At 44.5% G+C, this 15902-nt stretch overlaps 1 protein-coding gene across 1 annotated transcript; it reads right to left on the reverse strand.

Annotated features, from left to right (window-relative positions):
- Positions 1-1495: 1495 nt before the first annotated feature.
- Positions 1496-14810, reverse strand: LOC135896378 (galectin-4-like). The gene is made up of 8 exons (XM_065424761.2): positions 14398-14810; positions 14247-14332; positions 13984-14176; positions 9674-9802; positions 6482-6553; positions 5546-5637; positions 4041-4221; positions 1496-1754 (listed from the first exon to the last, which is right to left on the reverse strand). The coding sequence occupies exons 1-8, from the start codon at positions 14467-14469 to the stop codon at positions 1611-1613; spliced, it is 969 nt and encodes a 322-aa protein (XP_065280833.2). The 5' UTR covers positions 14470-14810; the 3' UTR covers positions 1496-1610.
- Between the last annotated feature and the right edge of the window lie 1092 nt (positions 14811-15902).

Consider the following 15902-nt stretch of genomic DNA (forward strand, 5'->3'; position numbering starts at 1 on the left):
AAATGCCGAACACGTATACATGCACGCGTGCCCACCATTTACCTTGCGCACACAGAGACCGCTGGCACAGCGTAGTACTTGTCATAGGCGTAAACAGTTGAAATAACGCTGCCTGCATTAATGAAGAACAGAAAAGCTCAGGTTTTCTGAAACAACACCTGGAACAATGGGGGGTGCCCTGGATTGCCCTTGTTACTTATATTATTTGCAAACTCAAGAACGACACACAATTTCGCTAATCTCTCCACCCTCCTTTTTTTTTTTTAGCTTTCAGAAGTTTGCTGAACTAATAGATTTGCCAGGTGTTGTTGAACTTCTTAGACAATCACATTTGCCCACTTTTACCCCGACTTATATATATTTGACTGCACTCCTAGCTCCTTATTTATTACCTACGGATTCTTTATGAGAAAAGCTTGATGTAAACCTGATAGGTTAGACACAAGCAAGGTCCTGTTAGACATATCTTTTGAAACTTGCTATAGCTACCCGTTGCTGCTCTGCAAGCTGATCTCTTTGTTCGATAAGGTACCAGATAAGATGTTAAGATTGTTTGGTGTTCGACTCCTGGCTGTTTGCTTCCAATATTGCATATATGTTGTGCAGTTGCTCACATTATGCAAGTGCTTCCTATATTCACAAAAACTTTTACCATTTCAAGTACAAATACACTGCGCATAGCAAGCTGGTGCTTAGCAAGCAACTTTAGCTGATCAAGCTTGTTCCAGAGTCTCCTTCCATCTCAGCAAATTCTGGCCAGATATTGTAACTTAATACAATAATAAAAACTTACCCAAGATTTTTTTGGTGCAATGGAAGAAATAAAAATACGCCTCCAGGCCGTAAACATGAAGCTCACAGCAAATGCGTTTGACTAATGTTTTTCCAAATTTTAATGACTTGTATGTGGCCTCCCGAGTCACTTGGTCCATGTGCCGTCTCCTTTCGTGGCGTCAGAATATACTCGTTCAGATTTTAACACATATCCTTTCACATGAATATTCAAATCATCGTATACACTGTCTCGGTGTCACTGTCTCTTCCATTACAATTTTCTGCTCCCATGTAATCTTTGTTGCAATGCCATGACACGTACACAATCTGCTAAGAAACACAACCAAAACTGTTTTGCAGTTTTGGTTGGCACAATATTTTTCTAGGGTTTTGAGGTCGAGAGCCCTCAGTTAAAGCAAGGAAATGAAAAGTCAAAAGCGTCACATCATTACTCCAAGTTCTTGGGTGACATCACATATGCTACGTTCTTTCCCTATCTTTCATTCTGCCCACAAGCCACTTTTGAATTGAAAGGACTTGCTGAGTGCCCAGTTGGTGCATACAAAGTGAGTGCAAAAAACATGCAGCACAAAGGGGAAAAGACACACGAGACAAGTGTTTCTTCCCGTGCCCATCTCCTTTCTTTCTTGCTGTGTATCTTTCTCGCTCTCACCAACTTTGCTACTTGTGAATGTTCGCCAGTGATGACTCAACAAGCATAGCCAAACATACGTGGAGTTTATTCTAACAGGTATTTCATTAACATGTCAAGACTAGATCTTTATTCGGGTTTAACAAGTTATTAGCATTTTATGCTGAGCCTTTCAGTAACAGCTTCAGCAGTACTGAAACTTGCAAGCTGCCAGCAGCACGTCGCCCTCCACGCTGAAGTGGCTAATGCGCTGCAGTGGCTGCAGCCGGTGCTGGAACTGCAGATAGTGCTGGCCATTGACGGCCACATCGTAGGTGGCATCCAAAACCTGCACACGAGAGGCCAGTGAATCTACTCAACTGGGAATTGCAGCATCAGACCACAGCAGAAATGCACTTTGCAGAGTACAACAGGAGAATGTAATAACATAGATGCAGCAAAGTAAAAAAAAAAAAGGTGGCACTTTGCTACAATCGAACTCTACAACATCGAAATAACATATTCATGTGTAAGTACCGCACCCCTCTTTTTCAAGTGCTTCCCTCATAAACCGCAGATGTACAAGATGTGCTGTGTCAACTCCATGTAGTGTTGACATGATACACAGAAGCTTGTTAGTCTCCTGTTCAGTTATTTTGATTGCTAACGGTCTGTTGGCGAGAAGCTTGTTGAAATTAATTTTCTGTTCCCATTGCACATTCCCCCAGCACCACTTATTGGAGGCGGCGCCTGCCGCTGCATGCTGTCCGGAGTGCACTGCGCAGCAAGGCTTCCTACACTCTGTTGATACAGTCGAACCTCTATATAACAAACAGGGTTACAAGAAATTATTGTATATAACAAAGTAAATCTAAAATGTTTGTCACTGATATCAACATGTAAAAAATACATGCTTATAAGAAATATCAGAGATAATGAAGGTATTTATCTTTGTTGAATGCAACTTCATTATATAAAAAAAAATTACATTCCAGAGTCTTAGGTGCCGCCAAAACCACTATTTGATTATGAGGCATGCCATACTGGGGGAACTCCGGATTAATTTTGACAACCTGGGATTCTTTAACATGCACCCGATGCACGGTACACTGGTCTTCTTGCATTTCAATACCCATCAGACTGCGCCTGCCATGGGCTGGATTTGGTCCCGCAACCTAGCGCTTAGAAGTGCAATGCTACAGCAACAAAGCCATCATGGTGGGTTTCATTATAACAAGGTTTAGCTGTATGTTTGTGGGTAAGCCTTCATTGCTCATTCACCATATGAAACATAACTGAGTATTTTCAACTGGAACGTTCTTATTCCACACATGTCTTGCGTAAGAACCCCAATACCTTTCTTTTTTTCTTCTTCTTCTTCTTTAAACTGCACTATCTTACGTGCGGTGAAACGTGCAAGGGCGGCTTCACCTCTGACTGGCTTGGTGCGCAGAGGCATTTGTATCTGTATCTCTTTCCTCTTTGGTTGTTTCCACATTTGATAATGCTAAAGGAAAGCTCATCAACTCGGCAAAATTTGCATCCAGGTGTCCAGCAGCATGTCTTGCCACGCTGTGCACGTGTCTTAGTGCAGCCTACGTGTGCCAATTTCCAAAAGTATCACCTGCTACTTTGTGCTGCCCTGTACTGTGTCTCACCAATTTCATTCAGCACAGCAAGCTACAGGTCATGTCAGCCAATTGGTATATAGAACCAGATGAAGGGCCTGTCCACTGTGTACCACTGATTGGCCTTCATATGATGCCGGCTAAATGGAAGCTTCATGGAAAGATAAGTGGCTCACAATGTATGTGACCATTCTCCCCTCCTAGAATATGCAGGCAGCTTTCACCACCGATTGGCTAGCACAAGTGTCAGCCTTCACTGGATTGCATGGCGTCCACAAGGCAGAGCGCACAGGCTCTGCGCTTCACAAATACACCTACGGAGCAAACTTTTTATTGCTTTTGCACTACCTGAAACATATATTGGTGCATTTGCCTGAACTACTCAGTTCATGTTTTGTGTGAAAACACTGGTAGCTTCTTACTGTACATTTGGTGTATTTGGTGCATTTTTTGTAACACCACTGCAATCTGCAAAGGACCACATATGTTTTGACTACTTGGCCACTGGTGTTTATGGTTGTTGAAATTTGATTACATTGAAATTGAGGATAGACGCATTTTGCTGTATTTGGGCTAAAACTTTCGTTAAATATTTAGTTAAATTGAAGTTTGTTACATTCGGGCTTAATTGTATGATGCTTTGTGCACTGTCAATAATCTTGACACATGGAACAGCTACAGCCTATCACAGCAGCCTGACTGGTACTGTGGAACAGTAAGTTTGCTAATGCAATGCAAATGCCTGGAGCTCAACTCGTGTCTGTTCACTTGTTCCTGGAATAAGTTCGCGAATGCTCGCAATACAGTCAAGAGGGGCCAGCCCAGTGCTCACATTAGGTTTCTCCATTCCAGTGCACCAAATAGGCCCTAAAAGATGCAGCAGCACACTTTTGAATTTCCTGCCCACATGCAGGAAACTGCATGTGGGCAGGAAAGCTTACTGCCCACTGGCTTGCCACACAGGGGTGTGTGGTTTTGAGGGGAAGCCATGTGGAGAAAGGGCGTACCCGGATGAGAATGTCGAAGTGCACCCCAGGGGCAAAGGGGAAACCATGGCACTTGCGCTCCTCAGTTCCCCAGTCACCATCCTGGAAGCTGTTGCGCACCATCTCCTTGCGATGGAAGCGCGGGTTGAAGTGGAACGCAATGTCCGAGCCTAGGCCGCCGCATTGGAAGTTCAGCGAGAACCTGCACGGGTATTGCACAGAGCTCCGATTTCATGAACAGGCTAACACTTTGATTTCACTTGTAATGCCCTCATGGCATACACTATGAAGGAAGGGATCACGTTTCTTCACAGGCACATAGGAGTCCAAAGAAGTGAAATACAATGTCGAAGACAAATGAAAGAACACATCACAAATGTTAAAAAAAAAAGGAAGAAGGATGACTCTGTGGGATGTGCCTATCAGTGGCTTCTGAGAAAACTACTGTTTGTGGCAAGAGACAACCTGAGCTCTGGTGCATGCGTTTGAAATGCCCAGCTGTCAAACCTGGCCTGGATTCACTGGAACAAGATTAAACCTCAGCAGCTTGTGGTCCCCACAATTCAAAGAACAAAAAAAAAAGAAACATGTTAGAGCAAGGAAAAGGGCAAATGCAACAGAAGCAAGTGTCAAGATGGGTAGATAAGCATGTTGATACCTCTCAAACACAAATGCAATCCTTGAAAAATACAACACAATAGAAGAGATGAGCAAATATTAAAGGGAACCACTAGTTGTTTATAGAATTTGTCATGGTTACACCATCTGGTGAAGTGAGCAGGTGATTCCAGTTACAGCACAGACTAGTTAGATAGGAAAGACCAAGAGTATGTAGCAGTTGTTTGGTCAAGACAATGAACTTCATATCAATGTTTGGGGAGCAATGCTGTTGAATGGCTTCAATTTTATTTTTCAGGCACTATTCAAGCACTTGAAATTGCCTAACCACTGTGAAATGCACTCTCTTTCAACAAAAGAAGATATATATAGATATAGAAGATAAAATAATAACGAAGATATAAAAGAAGATAATAAAGAAGATATATATAGATATGCCGACTAATGCTCAACATTCAATCAAGCAGACACAGATTAAAGGGTACTGGCTATAGTATACATAAAGGCTTCTCTCGCCCCATACAGAAGTTTCTTACCTAAACAAACTTTGTGTCTAATCTCATCTTCAGGAGGTAACATGTTGTTACTTACAAAAACATGGCTAACACCAATGCCGGAGTCATACCTAGTCAAGCTTAGCGCTCTACTGTACACAGAACCAGGGCCTGTATTATGTAATGATTCTTTTCATTTTTTTTATCCCCTTTGTCAATGGTTTGTGTGAAGCCCCACTTTTGCTATTGCCAAGATCGGCCAACCAGCAGGACAGGTGATAAGCAACGGCTAATAGAATGAGACAAAAAGAATTCTTACATACTACAGTGCCAGGCTGCATTGTAATTGAAATCACTTGCTCCATGTTTTAAGACTTCCGCGAGTTTATGCAGACCAGGGCAAGCGTGACTCACGAGGTGGCCTCGCTGTGTGGCCGGCCGCTGACATACACCATCAGCCCTGGTGCCAGGCGGCCGCCAGGCAACATGTGCAGGAAGGGCGTCGGCTGCATGGCAGAAGACAATTCAGACTCGACTCCTTCGGAGACTGCCAATCCAGTTACTGATACACCTATTTCACTATGTGTGCATTCTCCAGCTCTGTAGCAAATCCATCCTCAACTAGTAATGTGCTTACGCTTGCACCCATGATGTTAATAGCTACCAGAACCCATCACATCTTGCACTGTTTCCTGTCACTATTTCTTGGCCCTTTCTTCTGAGCAGCAGTAATGCTCAACACTATGTGCAATGTTACAGCACCTGGCTGGGGTGATGTGCTACCCTCAACTTTGTGAAACAGTCTGTCCTATGTGGCAATAATTTTATAATGCCGTGCTACTATGTGTCTGCTCAATTCATTTAAATGAAGAGGCACTCTCACGCAATCACTTTCAAAGATACAATTACTTTCGCTAGACTTTGGCACTGGACGCATCCGTGTATATAGCCGGCAATATTGCTGGCACTGTGCTATGAACATACCAAGCTTGGCAGGACACGAGAAATGCTGTTGGCCGGATGCACCGGAGCGTTCGAAGCCATGTTGCACAACATGTCGCAAACGTGAACGCATCAACGAAAGCGATCACCTGAGAATACCGTTCTTGGAGTCAGGAGGGCTCAGGTAGTGCTCTAATGGATGCTAAATATTGCAACACAACATTCACAGTGGCAAGCTACAGGCTGTGTTCACTTGCTACTGCTCATCAAGCCTATCCTTGGCTACACTTGTGAAGCAGCCTCTTTTGCACTACTGTTGCGTTACTTGGAGCGGTTCTCTGGCCACAGCTATTGTGTGCTGCGAGTCATGACATGCGTGTGGCTGGATAAATAAGTGGAATCGTTTACCGGGTTGTACACAACGGTTGGCTCATTTGCCAGTGACTGTTCCGGCTGCTGGAAGCCTTCCATGGGGGGCATCTGCATGAAAACCAGCAAGTTTTTAACAGGACACCCCGGAGTTGTCCGTTCTCTTTTTTCACTTAGTCTGAGCTAACCAAAAAGCATTCGCACTCGTTCAGATGCTTTACATAGCAATGGGAGGGATGGAAAAGACAGAAGAAATGAAAATGGACTATCTGCGTAATATAATTTAAGTGAGTAGTTCAAAAGTTTTCAAAGAAGCTTGCCTATGAATTATCAATATTGTCAAATTTTCAATTACTAATTGAGATTTCCATAGTTCTGGTCATTCACTAAATTTAACATATTTATGATGACTGAGACATGAAATTATGACAGATATTATACACTTAATCTTGACAGCTGCAAGAGTTTTTTCAATAAACAGAAAAGATAATACTGTAAAAATGGTATCACTGCCTAGATGGAGGCATATTCTGAAGTAGTACAAGCGTACAATGTTGGGATAGTTGGTTGAGCAACATTATGAAGCCAGCTATATGAAGTAAGGATAGTAGCTTTATTGGTCCTATAACCTTGTAAACATAGGCATACTAACTAAATTAACAAGCATGGTGTCGTACAAGCAAACATCAACACATCTTACTTTATGACCACGGAAACTCGCTGTCAAAATGCTTGAGTGAGGAAGTCTGGCAGCAGGAGCGAGCGAACTGGCCTTCCTGCTGCATCTCGCATCAACATGAACTAAGCAGCGAAAAGACAGCATGCGGCCAGACTCTGTTCCCGTCCCAGATGGCTTTCAAGACACAGCGGAGTAGAACGCGCCTCCCCTGCCGACCCTCTCCCCGGATCGTTGCGCACTATGGAAGATGACGCACTTCCTCCCCGCTTCCCTCACTTGCGTGTGCGAAATTGAGCCGCAGTGACCAGCTCACCCTCGCAGGCTTTCACTCACACATACAGTGCACAACAACCATTTTATCACCCTTAGACTTTAGACGGAACCTCAGGGTGACGGAGACGGCAGAAATGCGCCTGGAGTGTCCATATAATTGCTATCGCAATAAAAAAGAAGAACATATTGCTTGCTACAGGACCATAGCAAGATCAAACAATGCTGACAATCGACTGGTGGTTTATTCAAAGGAAAGACACATATACATGAAAAGGCAGGAACATATTAAATACAGCAAATGTTACATTTGTGTAACACCTGTGGATTTCAGTCTCCACTGCCTTTTCCTGTGGTTGTCTTTCTTGAATGTGCAACATGGTGCTTAAAAAACCTGTGGATGTTCATCTATCTTGGATTATTCCTGCACAGTATGAAAATACCGGGATCAGCAAGCACTTGAGATCTGGGAGGTGTATACCATTCAAAAGAGAGCTTCCACATTTATCAGGAGGCCATCGATTTCGACAAGGAGATTACATATCTCAACAGCTAGATTTGTTTGCTTTTCCCACACATAGTCGATCATCTGCCATTTTATTTTTACTACTGTTACTTTTACTTCTGTCATTATTGTCTTTAGAGTGATATGTCATCCTTGTTACTCATCTTTGTACTTTGTTTATCAAATGGTCTTCAGTTTGTCCCCCTCATAAGTTGCGCCTTCACCTCTCCATAGTTGCTGGCCAGCTGTTTTTCAGTATGTTCCTTTCCTAGATGAGATGCAGATGTGATGTTGGCTATCTTTAATACCTTCGCACTTTTTCAAGCATATATGTATTTCCTATTTATGCACACAGTAAGTCTTTCCTACCAGTTGATAGTCAGTGCCGATGTTGTTTATTCTTCCTGTGGTTCTGTTGCTAGCACTGTTTCTTCATTGTTGCGAAGTTGTCCTACAATATTGTAGGAAACAAATCTTCACTTCATGGAAATTTGTTTGCATACATTCCCACAGAAAACTACTGTTAGCTATCGATACATAGATACAGTATTTGCAGTTTCTATGTGTGCCACATGTATGTAAATTTAGTAAAAACTGAAGATGTTGACCCAGCCCACCGTATTCAGTGTTATCTGGAAATGCCCTTTACACAGGAACAAAGATCTTCACATGTGGCAAGTGTTCGAAGCAGATGGCAAGCTAAGTGCGCAAATGTAAATTTAGTCAAAACTGAAGATGTTGACCCAGCCCACCTTATTCAATGTTATCTGGAAATGCCCTTTACACAGGAACAGAGATCTTCACATGTGGCACGTGTTCGAAGCAGATGGCAAGCTAAGTGCACAAGGACATTTTGAACTGAAAGAGAAATTAAAGAAAATCAGAGGAAACCTAAGCAGTTCTTATTAGTTGTGAATGCATTAATGTCCAACTGAATGCCGCTGAGCAGTCCTTCAAGTTGCAGGCAAGTGAGAGTGTTGAGATGCTTGTGCATTTTGGTTTGGCCTTACCAAGGCGCAGTTAGAACGCAGGCGAGAGCTTGGACGGGCAAGGAATGCACGGGTAACCCAGGCTTCCGGGAGTGAGAGTGAGGGCGATTTGGCATCGCGGTGATGCACTCTTCGCTCACGTAACACCAGCAAACAACTGCGGCAGGAGGTGTTCCCTTTTGCCCGCTCTGCTCCCTCTAGGTGCACGTGTGCCATGGTGCCGCAGCCAAAGGGAAGTCCATCGAAGCGTGCTTGTGACGTGGCATCGCAGCCAACGGGAATTTATGTGCTGTTTCGCCGCTACAGATGCCGGACTCCGGCTTTTTTGCTCAATGAGCTTTTGCATCAAAATAAAAGCCAATCCTCCGTCATTACGTTCAAGTACCACTTCTGGTGAAGTTGCACGTAGAGTAGTTAGAAAAAAAAACTATTCTCTTCTCAAATGCCTTTCTGATGAGATGCCGATGGCTTTTTACCATTGCAGCTCTGTAAATAACCTCTGTACGAAGAGAACAACTTTTGTCCACCAGAGTAGGGTTTATTGAAGACACCGCAACATATTACTCACTTAGATACTGTGACAATGACTTAGCATATGCAAGCTACACTTCACTACAGCTGTGCATCACGCATGCGCATTGTACTTATGGGTAAAATAAACTGCAGTATTAGTTGTCAGTTTAAGCACAGTGCATTTAGCCACTACATTAAGCGGCATGTGTACTGTGAACTTGAAAAAAAATAGGCGCACACGGTGTACTAGATATGCAGCAAGAAAACGCACACACCAGGGCACCGAGGGGTGGCCGCTGCTCGACGCGGTGGATGGTGACGCAGCCGTCCACCTTGAGCCGTTCCACCATGCTGTACAGCAGCCGGTGCTTGAAGTCCGCAAAGTGGTTTTTGTTGAAGGCCACCTGCACACATACGGATGGTTCCACTGAAGTCACAGTAGTACTTGCTTATCTGCCAACTTGAGAACTTAAAAATTTGTAAAGATCTCACAGACATGACAAAGAAAGAAAGAAGGAAAGAAAAAGAGGGGCGGGATATCATGCATATTTTTAAAGCGTGCCCTGAGCACATGCCTTTTGTGGGATACATGCACGCTTTGTTAATAATGATTTACTTCAGATGCAGCACACAAGCCGTTGCAAAGTCGAAACAGCAGAGACTGTCAAACAACACATTGTTTTTAAGATCACAGTGACCTTTTTAATTAATTTGCTGGTATCAATTGTGGGGGTCTCGCATGTACTCTTGGGACAAAGGAACAACAACACAGTAGTGCAAACAATCACAAGGGCATTTATTGCACCTTTTATACACTAATGCCTGCTAGCTGAATTGTTATCCACAGAATGTGCATGGGCGCGGTGAGCCCAGCTCACTGCGACTGGATATCGAGAGAATATGTTCACCCCACTCCGGACACCAACACCTGGTTGTTTGTGCGTACAGTCGTGTAAACGGTGGTGCGTTTGAAACATTGTGTTCGTCCGTTCCGGTGTGCTGCTCCTAGACCTCGCAAGGTGGTCTCACAGAAGCATGGATTGGCGCAAGTGTGGAACAAAGAGAGGAAAAGCCTATTCCTTGTCACGCCCGAATAACCCCACCGTTAGTCGGCATTAGTCAGTGTTAGCAGCGCAACACTCGCACCATCTCTTTATATGTGTTGCAACCACACCTACCGCCGCCAGCGCTTAGCTATGGGGAAAACAACGTTACGGGACGCATGAGTGTCCACACACAATTTCACTTGCTTCCAGAACTTGTCTGTATAAACTTGCTCGAAGCAAGTATCACTCTGGCAGCCTTTCACCTTCAAAAGACTTCCAATTGTTTACCCGCAAATGATACTTTTTCATTAACATAACAATTTGCATAAAGCTTGACACAAAACCTGTGTAAACAAACTTACCTTGACTTAAGTCGTAAATGATAAAAGCCTCGGTTCACCTCATTCTTGCTAATTGTGCGATACAAACTACTATGACGCAAGTTAAGGTAAGCGATAGGTTAGCACAGGACGACCATTCATCCTCCCATGAAATTCTTTAGGATGGATTACATTTCAAATGTTATTAAGGGAGTGCTTCTGAGTTTTTATAAGAACACGTAAAGAATAATGGCATGTAGCATAATAAAAAAATAACATTATAACCATAAACACAGCAAATAAATGTCACGTGTACCTATTTGGCACGTTACAGTATTTAAGATGGGAACAAAGATATACAGCATGAGCTCTACACTGTTTTCAGAGAGAAAAGCTATCCTTCAACCTGCTTGCTGTCTTGTAAGATGCAGTGAAGCAGACAATGCAGCCCTTTATGCATTGTATAAACAGCAGGCAGGCAATGCCTACAGAAGCCAACAAGAAAAGGTGCCATACGGTCTGCCAGCTGTTACAAGCTGCATGGTATGGCTATGCAAGGACGGCTTCCCACAACATGGCGAGGCCATTGTGAAACAGTCTCTTATAGCCAAAAGGTTGTTTTTCTAATGGGTGGCTGTTTTACAATTTCCACTATGATGTACAAGTTATACATCTTTGCATTTAATTTTATCCCAGGAGATTTCTTTAGACTGTTCAGGTATGGCTTTTCATGCAGTTGCCATACTGTCTCATTGTAGCATTTCCTTCTCTCATTGCTACACACCTGTACAATTATATCAGCCATACTTGCGCCGGTTAATAAAAGAGTCAATGATCCTGTCCTTTCTGTGGGTCTCGCCTTCGGTTCACAGCATTATATATATAGCAGCTCGTACTTAGAAGGGCTAACAAGAGTGGATGCCTCTACTGAAATACCCTTTCAAGGTCATGTTCTGGCAACGAAAAGCCCCTCCTGTGATAACTGAGTACTGACAAAGCCTTCTAGAAAACCGGCTGGGCTGGTGAGGCAGCCCTCAGTTCCTATAAAGGCCCCCACATCAACCCCAATCAGAAATTTTGGTTGTGCACTAGGATTTACAAATGGCCATTCAGGAAGCGTTATACCCCCCAAAATATTTAAAAAGGTATAGTAGTAGCCGAGTAAGAACCAAAGAAAAAATGTCACAAAGCAGCCGTGTAAGGAAGCAAGCTGCCCTACCCGCATGGAAGCTTCCTATACAGTTTCCTCGACTACTGCTGATAACCTACATTCCTTCTCTACCTTCTCCCGCATCGAAGCAAGGAGCCATACCACCTCCTATTCTGTCAAGGGCCACGACCCCCTGGCCTCCTTATACTAATCTTTTTGACTCCCCCTTGCTGCATGTCACATTTCCAGAGGCGTTCCTACGCACTCTACATTTCCCAGAATTCGTTCCCCCAAGTTGTTCCCGCTGCAGCTGGCTGGCTGTCAAAGCCAACTGCTTTCTCTGGCTCCTTCGTCCAATTTCGTGTTCGGTGGTTGGAATTTCACTGCTGATACAAAGGGTGCATGCTCTCGCACAGCTGAGCTGCAGGGTGCATTCATTGCCCAATGTCAACTATGAAAGCATTTTGAGATGCACGTGCTGTGCACAACAGCTATAGACAGGCTGGTTAACGGTTGTGTTCTATATGAAATTACGCAATGAAACATTGCTACAAATGCACGCCGTGAAGTGCATCATTCCTTTTAATGGAGTGAATAGCTCTTTAGGAGTATATGGCTTTTCACATACATTTAAAATCAGCGACGATTGTTTGTTCCCGAATTTTTATTGTGCAGCAAGCAATGTGTGTGTGAGGCGAAAGCACTATGTGCGCGATGTCATCTCACTTGGTAAATACGCCTGTGAGGATAAAAATGCACAAGCTTTAATTTGAATTTTCAGCTTCTTTCGCTGTGTGCATGGGTGCAATACTTTGAAGAGTACATAGTCATCACATCACATGATTGCCTGTTTACAATGCCTAAACCTGGTCAAGGGCCCTTCAAGCATTACTCATTTGACACGCTGCATCGACTATCCTAGAGTGGTTGCTGCTCCTTAAAAGAAGCAAGAACTGGTTCGTTAACCATGGCCTCTAAGACAAGGCAGCAAGCTTATGTTGCTCTGGTCATCATGCGAAGGGAGTGATATGAGAAATACTTCAAGGCCCTCGTAATATTGGCACCACATGGCACACTGCAGATGGTGAGCAGTGGCATTTACGAGACCGAAACGAAGCAGGCTCATACCAATGTCACACGGCCCACTTTCGACCGTGATCAAGTCTGATCCGGATCAAATTTCTCGGTTGTGATTGGCTCCATATTGCGTAAGCTGCACGGGGGAGCCAATCACAGTCAAAAATTTCGATCCGGGTTAGGCTTGATCTCGTTCAAAAGTGCGCCATATGTCACCGGTATCAATTTCGCACAAGCCTGACCACAATTTCACTCACTAACCTACTTCTTTCGCACCTTTTACAGTAGCTTAAGACTTACGATGGACGTGCGCTGCCGGCTAGTAAGCATGGCCTTTTGTTCTTTTTATTTCACTTTCCTCTTCTCTAACAGACCGAATTTGTGAATGTTTACTTTAATGTAGGAATTGCATGATACAAGGCAGCTTGCCCGCTACGGCCACCTCTAGCTATGTATCGACACATTCGGTTCGTCCTGCACTTCATGAACTAGTTTCCCGCTAGTTGATCAGCAGGTTTGGTGATAGTTGTTTCTCGTGCACCGACACGGCACAGCCTGCATGAGCCCTGCCTTAGCTCTCTGATAAGTGCAGGTAATGCTGTGAACTCATTCTGCGCGAAGTTTAGAGTACTAAACGAATGGCTAGGAGCAAATGGCAACTACGTTAAGCTGCAGTGGTGAAACGAACAGCCAAGTGCAGCACCTTCTGAGCTAGTTAAGAAGGTGCGCGCGAATCAAACGGGCCAGCACTTGTATGCTAACAAATGTGTCAACAGGGAGGGCCTCACCAAAAATACTGCCCATTCACTATACCAATCCTGTTGACAATCAACATTCAATCGTGCGCCTCTGCATGTAAACGTGACCCGTAAAATTAAAGCTCGTAATTCGATGAGGCTTACTGCGCAGCTCTGGTTATTTCGGGGCGGGGTATCGATACACCTAGAGGTACGCCTCAAAAAAATAGCGGGGAAAAGGAAAAGGAGGAGCACCTTGTAGCCCATCTCCTCGACGAGTATCATGGCCTCAAAGTTGTGTCCCTGCTGCACAGGCAGGCGCTCGACTGTCTCCTCGTCTTCCCAGTCGCCGTTGCGGAACGTGTTGAACACCGTGTTGCCGACGTCGAAGCGCGGGTTCACGTGCAACGCGATGTCGCCAGTGGCTGTCACGAGGTTGATGCTGAACCTGCAGATGCAGGAATATATACCCGGACCATGCCAAGACGGGCGATCGACTCGCCGATCATCGACGTCACCTCTTGGGACTGCCGAGAACATGGCCCGAGAGGTCGATGATAGTGCCCGGCAGTAGCCTTTCCACGGGCTGGTCCATTGGCACTACCTGCGAGATCGACGATATACAGCTGCGGCACAGCTGGAGCGCTCAAGCCTAGCCCAAAGGCCTACCGGTTCAAAAGTCACCAAGCGTGGTTCCGGGTACAGCGGTAGACCGAGCACCGACGACACCTTGGCTGTCATCTGTCCACAACAGCCAGTTGGGCGGCGTCTACGCAGCCTACACCGCGCGCTACCCACGCCCCGCGTTGCGCTATCGCTGCTGCTGTCTGCTCAGCAGCTGTCGTCGAGTGTCGATAATCGCCGCCCTGTGAGCAGAGCCCGTGTATTCAGCAGATACGTGGATACGTGGCTAGTTATCTCTGGTGAGAAGACGCGCGCGAAGGTGCGAGGAAAGCGTTGCTGGTTCTTTCCTGTGCGCCGCAGGGTAGACGGCACCGCAGGAGCAACGATATTATGGCAGCAATAGCCACGAGCTACGACTAAATGGTGAATAATATGAGATGTAAGTGGACACTAGTATAAAGCATTGATATTCGAAATGTTCTTGACAATATCGAACTTATTTGAAAAATCGGTTTCCAAAAATCCAATCGGTTTCGGTTTCTCCCAAGTAGGGGGGCGTAGGCAGTGAACGAGGCAGTGCGAGTAAAAAAACGGGCGAGGGCACACTCGAGCTCAATGTTTCCACTGGTTTCCACCTTAAAGTTTCCTTTCGGTGAAACCCGTATGGGTTTCCTTTGTAGCTTTGTGCTACATTCCGGTGGATGACAATTTTCCTTTCGTCGCATTTACTGCGGGATTATCCAGCTATATAACCGCGAGTGCTTCGCTCTTCGATACAACATGACCTTGCTTTCACAATATTAAGATGCCACCATAGATGTTCTAAATAAACGTGATATGAAACTTTATGGATGCCAAATGCGCAATGCTCAATACGAAACTCAACAACCGCATCAGGGTGAGAACCAGATCAATGCAAGTACAGCTGCAACAAACAGCGAAAAGGCACCCATGCACTTCGATTTATTGATGTTCTTTGGCATTTTACATCATGAGCAAAATAAGTCACAAAGCTTACAAGAATAAGGCTGCGGGATACCCCTAAATTTCTGATCTGTCGGAATACTTACAGCCGCTTACAATTAAACTCTCCTTTTAATGGCGCATCTATGCGTGTTTCGTGCGCACAGAGCATAGGGTTGACACAGATGTCTAACTAGATACCCACATGTGTGTCTGCTTAGGGCCGAAACATGGAGGCCGAAAACCATCTGTTAATCTAACAATTAAGAAACCAGCAACACTTTATCGAAGATACTGGGGGGCTGGTTGTTGCGACCTAAGCGTCGCACGGAAGAGCACAACCTCCGAGATCAGATCTTATTACTAGCATGTTGCTTGAAATACGATTATATGCCATTTATTGGTGGTGTTGAACGACAATGAACTTCCAGTGTTCGCTGCAGCTTCCAACAACTGCAGTTACGGTAAAGTACGGCCTTAAAAACTGGAAGGTGGGATATAGAAGATTACAGGGCAAGACATCACCAATTGTAGTTTCGGTTTCATACTAGATGCTAACGTATGTATGACATATTTTAATAAATTTT

Source organism: Dermacentor albipictus, chromosome 7, assembly GCF_038994185.2.
Source record: "Dermacentor albipictus isolate Rhodes 1998 colony chromosome 7, USDA_Dalb.pri_finalv2, whole genome shotgun sequence".
In the NCBI taxonomy this organism is placed as follows: domain Eukaryota; kingdom Metazoa; phylum Arthropoda; class Arachnida; order Ixodida; family Ixodidae; genus Dermacentor; species Dermacentor albipictus.